We start from the raw sequence: 10897 nt of genomic DNA, 5'->3' as shown, positions 1-10897 counted from the left end.
CCTTTTTTGCTTCAGTTTGCAGGAATTGTTTTAAATCAAAGAAGTTTGACAGCTATATATCTCTGAATCATTTCGGGTTACACTGAATCTCAATAAAGAATGAACAGTTCCAGTGCTGCGTGCTGGGCGGCGTTGCCCTTTCTGAAGTGTTGTTCTGTTTCTTTCAGTGGCCATGTTTGTGCAGTTATTCAAATATATATTGCATCTGTTTGCAGTGTTTTATAAAAATTAGTGAACCTGAAAAACCAAAGCTCTGCTGCCTGCAATATGAGACAAATGGAAATCACCAGGTGAATTCAAGGGGACACATTTTTGGCCTTAATGGACGCTCATTGAGTCAGAACAAGAAAAAAGAAAAACAGAATTAAAGAATGTGTATGAAATGTTGGAATTCCGCCACTGAGAATTGAATCTAGAAGGCAACCTATGATTAATGATATATTGCCTAAGTCTCAGGAAATGGAAACTGTTTTATAATGTGCAAGGCTCTTGTCTAACTTTGGGGCATGTTTTTTATTTTTTATTTAATTAGTTAATTTATTTATGGTTGCCTTGGGTTTTTGTGCGCGTGGGCTTTCTCTAGTTGCGGAGAGAGCGGGGGCTACTCTTCGTGGCAGTGCGTGGGCTTCTCATTGCAGTGGCTTCTCTTGTTGCGAAGCACGGGCTCTAGGCATGTGGGCTCCCGTAGTTGTGGCACACGGGCTTAGTTGCTCCACCGTATATGGGATCTTCCCGGACCAGGGCTCGAACCCGTGTCCCCTACATTGGCAGGCGGTTTCTTAACCACTGAGCCACCGGGGAAGTCCCGGGGTATGTTTTTTTAGAAAGCATATGTGGGCACTGCCTGCAAGTCCCGGGCAGTAGGTCTTCCTTCTGCCCTGCTTCCCATGGCCCTTTCTCAGTGGGTTGTTCATTTTAAAGTTGGGACCATACGTCATCATCAACCTCTTGAGCAGTTTTCAGGTGGGCCACGCCTTGTGCTGCTGGACAGTCTGGAAGAGGGCTGCCCTTGAGCCGCATGACCATTAGGTCCAATCAGCTGTGGTCGGTGGGATCGGGTGCAGGACAGTTTTCAGGTGGGCCACGCCTTGTGCTGCTGGACAGTCTGGAAGAGGGCTGCCCTTGAGCCGCATGACCATTAGGTCCAATCAGCTGTGGTCGGTGGGATCGGGGGCAGGACTGTGTTCCCCCTATAGTACCCTTCCAGGGGGTTGTGGGTGTGCAGGCACTTTGAGGCTTGGAGTCTTCAAAAGGCATAGTGGTGCCGTCCAATGAGCTTTTATTCTCTGGGTTTTTTTTGTTTCTGTTTTGCGGTGTGTTGGGGGTGAGTTACACCAGACCCAGCAGGGGCATATGGGGGCCTGGTTTTCTGCGGAGTCCTTTTCTCTGGGTGGCAGGTAGCCTAGAGCTATGGGGTCAAAGGGATGTCATGTGGGGCCCTTTTCCCCAGGGGATTTAGATGGAGACGCTGTTCTCTATGATGGGAGGGTCCAGGTAGGTGTAGGGCAGCTCCAGGTCCTGGTTTCGCTCCTGGATGTCTCGCGAGATCTGAGCCAGGCGGCTCTGGAAGGCCGCGATGCTCCAGCACGGGGCCGCCTCCGTGAAGTGCTCGTCCGGGTAGGTGCCCAGGGGCCGCTGGGAACCAAACACAAGGTTGGGTGAAGGGGCTGCTTTGCAGCCGGGACCCGCCTTAGCCATCCACCCTGGGGGACCTGAAGCAGCGTACGACTGAGCCTCATCTGGGCCCCCTCCCCGTGAACAGTGATGATTACTGCAGGCAGCTCTCGGGGATGAAAGCTCAAGTCAGAGTTTTAAAGGGGGCGGCCTCACTGGAACATATCACACGTTGCCCTTGCAGCTAAGGGTGACTCTGCATCATCTCATTTGGCCATTTGACCCTCCTTGTGAGATGTCCAATGCCCTTGTGTCCCCCTGGGAAGACTCACTGGGGTCTGATGGCACAGTGGGGTGTGGGTCAGGGAGGGTAAACAGTGTCGCCTCCCTTACCCCAAGGCTGGCCTGGTCTGGCTCCCAGCCCCACACTCACTCTGTCTCCAGGCTCCTTGCTCAGCACCCAGAGGGCAGTGATGACATCACACGTGGCATTGACTGGCGGGAGGGTGGCTATGAACCCCTCCGGGCTTGCCTGGCCTTTAGAGGTGGGCGGTGGCAGCTGCATGGTAGGTGGCAGGTTGGGCATCCAGGCACTGAAGTCAAACTGAAGGCCGAGAGGGCAGAGTGAGGCTAGGAGCCCGGCCCCCTCCGTCCCGCCACCCTGGCATTGACCCTTCTCACCTGTCCTGTACCGACAGCGGAATGCTTGGCCGAGCAGGTGAATATCACCATGGTGATGTACTGTATCAGGGCTTCCCGTGTCCCCAGGGAGGACGGTACACCTGCAGGGAGAGCTGGGCTGGGAACGGGGCTACCAGGGTCCTGAGGACAATGCCACAGAGGCCTGAGGGTAGGACCTAAGAACCGAGGTCCCCCTACCTGAGCTCTCCCGACCTAGGAAGCCCTCGGAGAAGATCTCCCACACCCAGGCCTGGAGTTCACTGTCATCGCGGACAAACTCATCGCTCAGGTAGTAGATGCCGATCATTTCGGAGACAAAGCTGCAAGGTGCACGGGGTTCCATCCCAGCTGTGAACCCCGACCCTCTCTGAGGAGTGCCCCCGCCTGGTCCCAGTGCTGTTAATGTCCGGCCCTCCTCCTGGTGGGCGCCTCCCTGGGCCTTCCTTCTCCTTCCCAGTCTTCTTTCCTGTCCCCCAAGGCCCCAGCTCTCTGGGGCTGACACCCTCACCCTTCCACTGCACCCCAGATCTGCATCCCATCATCCCGGTAGTAGTAGCCTGGGATGTCTTCAACTCCTCGGGCCCGGATATCCTCAGGCAGACACAGGACGGAATAGTTCAGCTGTTCCATGTACCTCTGTATCAGCTCAGAGAAACCTTCAATGCCAAGGCCTGTGGACTGGGAAATGGAACTCCTGGGTACCACAGCCCTTGCCCCAGAAGCAGGAGGTAATACTGGTTGGGGAGACAGGGCCACTCCCACCCCAAGACCCCAGATTCTTTACACTGAAGGAATATCCCATCCCCACCCTCCCTAAAGCAGTCCTTACCCTGTCGACCACCTTCCCGGGGGCAATGAGTAGCTCACGGGCCAGCGTGTTGATGTGCAAGGTGTACCGTGTGTGCGGAATCAGCAGCTGTAAGGGCCAGAGAAGGCGGAGCTAGGTGAAGCCTGGGTCTCTGTGGTCCCAGACCTCCCCCCATAGAGGAAACCAGTCCTGTCAATCACGCATGGAAAGAGATGACAGGGACAAGGGGGGCAGCCTGGGACAGGGATCAGGGCTCCAGGCCCGGTGATAGGGGCTAAGGTCCACCAGCATCCTGTTCTGTGACCTTGAACATGTGCCTTCCTCTCTCTGGGCATCAGATCACTGGGCAAATGAGAGGGCTGATCTGGATAGCACTATGAATCCCTCCAGCTCTGGCATCCTGTGATTTCCTAACCCCAGGCAGGCAAAGCACCATGATAACCAGGGCCTGTGGGCCTGGCAATGTGAAATGGTCCCCTAGAGACCACATCTGAGTGCCAGGCCCTGGGCGCTGTAGATTGTCAGAAAGAATCAGCCTGGATTGAAGAGGACAGAGTAGGGCCTGCATCCAGGACCCAGGAGACTGTCTAAGGAAGAATCAGAAAATGTGAGCAGCTGTGGACCCCTCATCTTCACAGAGGAGATGCTCCAGGTCCCTGGAGGAAATGAATCTGGGCCATCTGAAGGCTTAGCAGAGCCCACCTTAGAGACACGGGTCTCCCTCCCAGGGCTCCCCACCCTGCAGCTATCTGCAGAAAACCTGTTGGTCAAAGCCATGTTCACACTTTGGCATCTGTCAGCCCCAGGTCTCTCCTTTCCTAGGAGCTGGGCTTCTGTGATCGCTGTTGGCTTGAGCTCCCCTAGGAAGAGAATCTCTCTGGGGCACAGCCTGCTCTCACATGCGGTCCTCTCCCTCGCGCCTGTCCCCGTCACCTCACCCCAGCTCAGGGCCTGCTGGAAAGCAGCCTCTCAGGGGAACTGTGCAGGTAGATGCTGCTGAGGCAGAATGGGGGCTCAGCATCTCAGCCTGGAAGGACAGGGCCACGTGGGGACAGGCGGCATAGAACCCCGAAGGGCAGGCCAAAGTGCAGGGACCTGCAGGCTTGGGGCACAGTCTGGGCCATCTATCTTGCTGGGCCACTGACCTTGAAGAGTGGGTGGCAGTGAGGCAGCTGGCGCAGCGTAGCCAGGGTGAAGACCTCGGTCACCAGGTGTACCTGTAACAGGTGCGTGAGGGCCTCGTGGATGGAGAACTCGGCATTGCGCACCCACGTCTTGGCCAGCAGCCAGTCCCACTTGTCGTCGCTGGGCAGAAAGATGGGGCTGTCGGGCCCAGGGGTCTGGCTGAGCTATAGGAGAGGCCAGTGGGGAGAGGCAGCCTTGAGTGTCTGCCAACCATTTAGTCAGACCTCTCCCTGCCCCTGCCCTGTCGCCTGCCCGGCTGCTGACCTGGATGGCGAGGGGCAGCAGGGGCCCACACCCTGGGCGCTGGTATAGCAGGGTCATTGGGGCCGCGGAGAACTGAGGCCTCCCATTAATGACATTGGTGCAGATGCCAGAGAGGATGCCGTGATCCACCAGGAACAAGGACCCCTTCTGCGGGAGAGAGAAGGGGAGCCAGGGCTGCCATCTGGCTTTCTAAAGGCAGAAGGTGGGGAGTATGGGGGTGGGGAGAGGATTCAGGGCCAGGAGACTGTGCACAGGAGAGGGTGTCTCGGCATGTAGCACACAGTAGGTCCTTAACAAATGTGAGTGCTGTTCCTCTCCAGTAGGGGATGGGCCCAAAGCACTGAGATGGGGGTGCGCAGAGCCAGGACTCCTGTGCCCCTCACCTCCAGCTCAGCCTGCAGACTCGTCCCGGGGCCCAACGCTGGGGCCACCATGGCATCAGTGACAGGGAAGTTCTTTGGCAGGTGGTGACAGCGGCGGATCAGGACCGGGTTGAGGCCATTCAGGAACTGGTAGGCGAAGAAGGCATCCTCCTGCCAGTGTTCAAACACGTACTCTGCAGGGGGGCAGGGGAGACGGGACCAGTCACTCCAGCGCCCAGGGGTCTCCCCCTGAGCGCCATTGTGGAGGTTCTCCTGCGTCTGTCCTGTGCGTCCCTCTCTTCTCAGGCAGTACTTCTCAGGGTGGCCTCCTCTGACCCCTTGGCTTCAGTTCACCAAACAGCAAATCTTAGCCCCCAGCCCACCAGTCCCACCATCTACCTGCCATCTCCAACCCCATGACTCAAACACAGCATATCGGAGGCTGAACGTGGGCCCCTGCTCTAGTCCAGTCCCCACCCCATGGCCTGGCATCCCAGGAATGGCACCTTCATCCACTGGATCGCAGGTGGCAGAGCCCGGAGTCCTCTCGGCCGCTCCCCCCCATCCTCCGCCCATCAAGTCCCACCGATTCTCCATCCTCAGTAGCTCTTGGTGCACACGCCCACTCCATCTCTGCTGTCACTCCCTCGCTGAGGATTCCCTCCTCTGCTGACCACAGCCAGAGCCTCATAACTGGTTCTCCTGCTTCCACTCCTGTCCCCCAACAGCCCACCCCCCACGGCACATCTGGCCACAGTACCCCCCAGCTGGCAGCTGCCTGAAGCTCCCACTGCACTTAGGAAAGGCCCGAGCTCCTGCCACGGCCTCCACGGTCCTGCACGGCCCGGGGCCCATGCACCTCTCCTGCTTCGCCTCCTGTCTTCCTTCCCTGGCTCAGTACCCTTTGGCCACAGCAGCATCTTTCCCCTCAAAGGTCTCCACTCCTTCCATCTTCAGGGCCTTCACATGCACCGGACCGCCCCCCCACCCCGAACCTGAAGCACCCTCTGCCCTCACACACACCATGCCTGGTGCTGTTGCCACCTGCCCAACTTTGAGGTCTCAGCATAAAAGTCACCTCTGTAGAGAGTTCCCTAGCTGGACTAGGCCAGGTCCCCCTTTTACACACTCTCACTGGAGCTGATGCACAGGTTTCATAAGTGAAACTCATTATTTGCCTTTGAGCCTAATGTGCACTTGTCTGCTCAACTGGGAGCCCTGCGGGGACGAGAATTGTGTCCACAGCCCCTAAGCAAGTGTCTCATATGTGGTAGCCCAACAAGTGTCTGATGGATGAAAGGCATTAGAAGGTCAGAGATGCCCCCACTACACATCCTTTTCTGTGTCTGAGGAGAAAGTAAGGTCTAGTGAGAGTCAGGGGCCTGCCCAGGGTCACACAGTGAACTGGCGCTTGGTTTTCTGTGATTCCTGACAGCCAGGAGAGCTGATACCCCAGGGAAGAGGTCTGGAGCCCCGGCTGGAGCTCCTCACCCACGGCTGGGGTCTTCCGGGAGTTGAAAACACTTCTCATCTCCTCCAGACTCTTCCAGAGCCCCTTGCGGTCCAGCAGCCCTTTGAATTTCAGATCTGCCAACCTGCCAGAAGATGTGAAGGGTGGGGAGAGGGAGGCAAGAGGCCCTGGGAGACCCGCCCGCGTTGGCTAGGCTTATCCCTCCCAGGGTCCTGAACCAGCCTCCGGGGTCCAGGTAGTCACTGCCCCTGAGGTCATCCTCACCTTGTTGGAATAGGTGGTGAGCAGAGGCCGTGCTCTGGGCGGGGCTGTGTGACCCACACCCCTGATGGTGGGGGAGCTGAGTGGGGGAGGGCAGAAGGCAGGGGTACCAGTACATCTGAGGCCCGGGGGCAGGAGAGGGTGGGCATCCTCACATTGAGCCGCCTCGCAGGTAGAAGGTGATGTTCTTTGCCAGAGAGTATTTGATGTTGAGGTCCAGGTTTTTTATGGTCTCCTCGTTGAGGCAGTGAGGCCAGCCTGGGATGTAAGTCTTCCAGCTGGAGGAAGGAGCAGGAAGGCAGTCAGCAAGAAGCCTCGGGGAAACCACTGACTAGGGAGAGGGAGTGGCAGACCCCTTGGAGGCCCTGGTCAGGGCCAGCCCCCTTCCACAAGCAGGGGTCTTCCTGGGCTCTGCCCTTCCCCTCCACCCTCAAGGCTGCAGGGAGAGCTGCCATGTTCCCACAGCCATGTTCTCCCCTGGCTGGTCCAGGGTTGGGCACTTGGCCAGAGCGAGGCCAATCAGAATCTTTCCCAGGGAATTGGAGATTGGGGCTGGACCAGAGGTCATCTCTCTCTGGGTATCTGGGTTATAGCATGTAAACATGAGGACTGGGAGACTTCCCTGGTGGCGAAGTGGTTAAGAGTCCACACTCCCAATGCAGGGGGCCCAGGTTTGATCCCTAGTCAGGGAACTAAACCCCACATGCATGCCGCAGGTAAGAGTTTGCCTGCCGCAACTAAGACCGGGCACAACCAAAGAAGTAAATAAATTTTAAAAAATAATTAAAAATAAAGGAGTTGCTATTAAAAAAAAGAAAAAGGCCATTTTCCACTGTGTGGACTGGGAACCAAAGAAAGCTGTTCTGCAGGGAGAGAGGAAAGTGGAGCCGGAGAGAGAAGCATCTAGGGGGCTCCAGAGACAGGGGGAGAGTCACCCCGGCTTCTGGCCCGTACGATCTGGCTACGCTTCCAGCCCTCACTTCTGTGACCTGTTGACGCATTCCCGTGTTTTCTGTCTGCTAGCTGGAGTCTGTTATTGTTCTTGCAACCACAAAGTTCCCGACTAACACAGATGCATCACAGAGCAGAGGCTGTCCTGAAGGTGGGAACACAGGAAGGCGACAGTTGCCTTTGGCAGGCATCCCGTGGAGAGACACTTCAGCCTCTAAAGCTTGGGGGAGCCCAGAAATGTACTCTGGCCTGGCCTAAAGAGGTTTAGCATCTCTAAATCCCTTTATCCACCAAGCAGCACAGGCTGAAGACCTTTAGGTGAAATGGTAAAATCATGTTCCTGCAAAGCTGAGGACCCCCAGCCAGTCGTCCTCTCATTCCCTCACTCATTCATTCTTTGGTTCATTCCATCATTGCCTTTGGGTTTGAACAGGCAACTTCAGAGAACAATTTGCAGTTAAAGTACACTGCCACCAGGTGGTGGCCAAACCCTGCTTCTCAAACTTTAATGCACAGAAACTTAGTTCCCCCAGGGATCTTGGTAAAATGCAGATTCTCATCAAGTAGGTTTGGGGTGGGTGGCCCAAGACCCTGCATTTCTAACAAGCTCCCAGGTGACGCTGACCCTGTGGATGTGAGACCTCACTCTGAGTATTGAGGGCGTAGCCACTTGGATCAGAGGTAACTGAGGGACATTATGAACCTCAGTACGCACTTGTGCAGGGCTTTGGGGCTGACAAGCTGCATTCTCAACCATCTTCTCATTTCTTCTTCCTAATAACACAAATCAGACTGGTATTCTTAGTTCCTTTTGCAGAAGAAAATAAGGATCAGAAAGGTTAACTAATTTGCTTCAGATTTCACAGCTCCTTTCGGTAGGGCCTAGGCTGGCCTTGCGTCTCCTGACTCCTGTGTCCTTGTTTTGCCAAGAAAGGAAGAAAGGCCACTCCACAGACACAGCTCCCTCCATCTGTTCCCTCACCTGGGGCTGTTGCTGGCCGATTAGGCGCCATGGTTTTCTCCGGGATGTAATTCACAACACACGTGGAATCACCAGGAGCCAAATAAGCCTGCAGCTGCTGTGCCCCCAGAGACCTAAAGCGAAAGCCTGCAGCCCGCGCTTCAGACAGCAGCCCAGTTGGCCAGACCATGACCTTTTGAAAATTTGCTCCTGAGTGCGGTCCCTGGCTTTCTGCCTTAGGAATCCTCGCCAGCGACCCAGAAAGACTCCAGCAAGAGTCAGGCATTTAAAAGCAGTGGGTTTCAAACTTCAGTGGGCATGAGTCATCTGGAAGGCTTGTTAAAACAATATTGCTAGCAGAACTTCCCTGGTGGCGCAGTGGTCAAGACTCCGCGCTCCTAACGCAGGGGGCTTGGGTTTGATCCCTGGTCAGGCGCAGCCAAAAAAAAAAAAAAAAAAAACCCCAATATTGCTAGCAACAAGGATTTACTGTTATCGCACAGGGAATTATATATCCAGTGTCAACTACAATTTGGCACTTGCCATCCTCCTTTACAAGGACTAAATCATGTGCTGCTGCAGCTGCTGACTTTCAACTCCCGAAGGAGTTCAGGGTGGAGAGGAGAAATGAGGCACTCTGTGCTCTGGGAAAAACTGGCAGAACAGGTCTTCAGATAGATGTGATTTTATGAGCCCAATTCTTGTATCTCCTCATATCCAGAAAAGCACTAAAATCCTTCATGGTGACGACTGCTCTTCGTGACTAGCAGAAACCTTCTGCAAAAAAAAATATGTGCTCGATTGCATGTGCTCCCCCTTCACCAAAATTACATATGTACTGACTTTCCCCACTACCTCTGTGGAGCAGTTTCTCAGAGCTCTCTGAAATGCCATCTCCTGGGCTGTAGTCCTCATTTTGCCCCAAATAAAACTTAACACACAACTGTCATGTTGTGCATTTTTATTAAGCTGACACCAGTATCTTGTAATAACGTATAGTGGAATATAATCTGCAAATAAACAAAAAACCCAAATCACGCTGCTGTACACCTGAAATGGACACAACGTTGTAAATCAACTAGACTTCAGTTAAAAACACCAACACTGCTGCCCCCACCCTCAATATCTGATTCAGTAGCTGTGAGGTGGGTCTGAGAAACTGTATTTCTAATGAGTTCCTGGAGATGCTGTGATTGGAAAGGACAGAGGACCAGGCAGGGACTTCAGGCCGCATCAACACCAGTGGAACGAGGCTGACCCTCATCCCCTCGGCAACCCCCCCCCCACCAGTAGCCCCCTCCTCACCTGTACGTCTCCCGCCTGGCCTGCAGCTCCTCCTGGCGTTGCTGCTGGAGGGTGGGGTGGTGGTCTTCCCAGGAGATCTTCGCTGTGGGAGCAGCGGAGCAGGTGGGGAGGGCAGAGAAAGCCCCCTGACCTCCAGCCCCAGCCGCTCTCCCCTCCACTCCAGCCACCCCTTACCAGATCCCCTGCCCCCATAAGTACAGTTTCTCCCACACCAGACTTCCACCCCCCCCTTCCCCCAAACTCCCCAGCTCCCCTCCCCTGTCCCTCCCCCTTGGCCACACCTGGCTCACCTCTCCACTCCCCTTGCCCTTCCCCCCAACACACCAGCCCCTCCTCCCTCCTGTGTCCCCCTCACCTGTCCCCTCCCGCAGCACCAGGCTCCCCTTGTCCTCCAGCCACTGGTAGCAGGGGAAGCGGAGGGGGGCGCCCCGGGGCGGCGTGAGCTGGAACCAGCGGCAGAACCAGGCGTCCGAGGCCAGGGGCCAGAAGGGACGGAGCAGCGCGGGGGGAGTCTTGTGCACGCGCAGAAGCAGCACCCGGCCCACGTCCTGGGGGCACGTCACCTCGAAGTCCTCCTCCTGGGGGGCATGTTTAGCATCCTAGAGGACCGTCTCTCCTGCTCCCTCCTCCGCCGCCCCCCCCAACCCCACCCCACACTCACAGCACCCGCCGTGAACTCTTTGCCGAAATGGTCCAGGGGCAGTGGCAGGGTCTCTCCTTCGGTCCCCACGATGATGACAGACATTTTGTCCCACGTGCCAGCCCCGAAGGCCTCCCCAGTGGATACCCGCACCCTGAACTCGGCCATGGTGACAGCTGGAGTCTGGCTCTCTCCTGCTCATCCGACGCGACTGCACAGCCCAGACGCTCACCCCCAGGGACAGGCACCGCCCCACCCTGACCAGGCCTTGTGGAGGCAACTCTGAGTTCCCACGGGGCCCATCACCACCCCCAAAAGCAAGCGCTGGCTCGGGGCAGAGAGGGCGTGGCTGAGAGGCAGGAAGGGAGGGATGCAGATGGGGGGTGGGGTGCTC

The 10897-nt window shown here is 56.3% G+C and overlaps 1 protein-coding gene across 1 annotated transcript; it reads right to left on the bottom strand.

The window, feature by feature from the left end:
- Positions 1–1072: 1072 nt before the first annotated feature.
- LOC309650900 (polyunsaturated fatty acid lipoxygenase ALOX15B-like) lies at positions 1073–10673 on the bottom strand. Its single transcript, XM_082442846.1, has 14 exons — positions 10525–10673; positions 10219–10441; positions 9864–9945; positions 6802–6924; positions 6406–6509; positions 4936–5108; positions 4553–4699; positions 4249–4452; positions 3125–3211; positions 2804–2973; positions 2494–2615; positions 2296–2396; positions 2048–2218; positions 1073–1635 (listed from the first exon to the last, which is right to left on the bottom strand). The coding sequence occupies exons 1-14, from the start codon at positions 10669–10671 to the stop codon at positions 1456–1458; spliced, it is 2034 nt and encodes a 677-aa protein (XP_082298972.1). The 5' UTR covers positions 10672–10673; the 3' UTR covers positions 1073–1455.
- Positions 10674–10897: the final 224 nt, after the last annotated feature.

Source organism: Balaenoptera physalus (assembly GCF_965194825.1).
Source record: "Balaenoptera physalus genome assembly, chromosome: 20".
NCBI lineage: Eukaryota > Metazoa > Chordata > Mammalia > Artiodactyla > Balaenopteridae > Balaenoptera > Balaenoptera physalus.
This window is presented reverse-complemented; position numbering and strand designations above follow the sequence as displayed.

Excerpts from the sequence above, each read along its gene's own strand:
- LOC309650900 (XM_082442846.1), bottom strand. The coding sequence starts at position 10,671 with ATGGCCGAGTTCAGGGTGCGGGTATCCACTGGGGAGGCCTTCGGGGCT. Across the intron at positions 10,442-10,524 it reads AAGAGTTCACGGCGGGTGCT|GAGGAGGACTTCGAGGTGAC; the intron begins GTGAGTGTGGGG and ends CATGCCCCCCAG. Across the intron at positions 1,636-2,047 it reads GCAAGGAGCCTGGAGACAGA|CGGCCCCTGGGCACCTACCC; the intron begins GTGAGTGTGGGG and ends TTTGGTTCCCAG.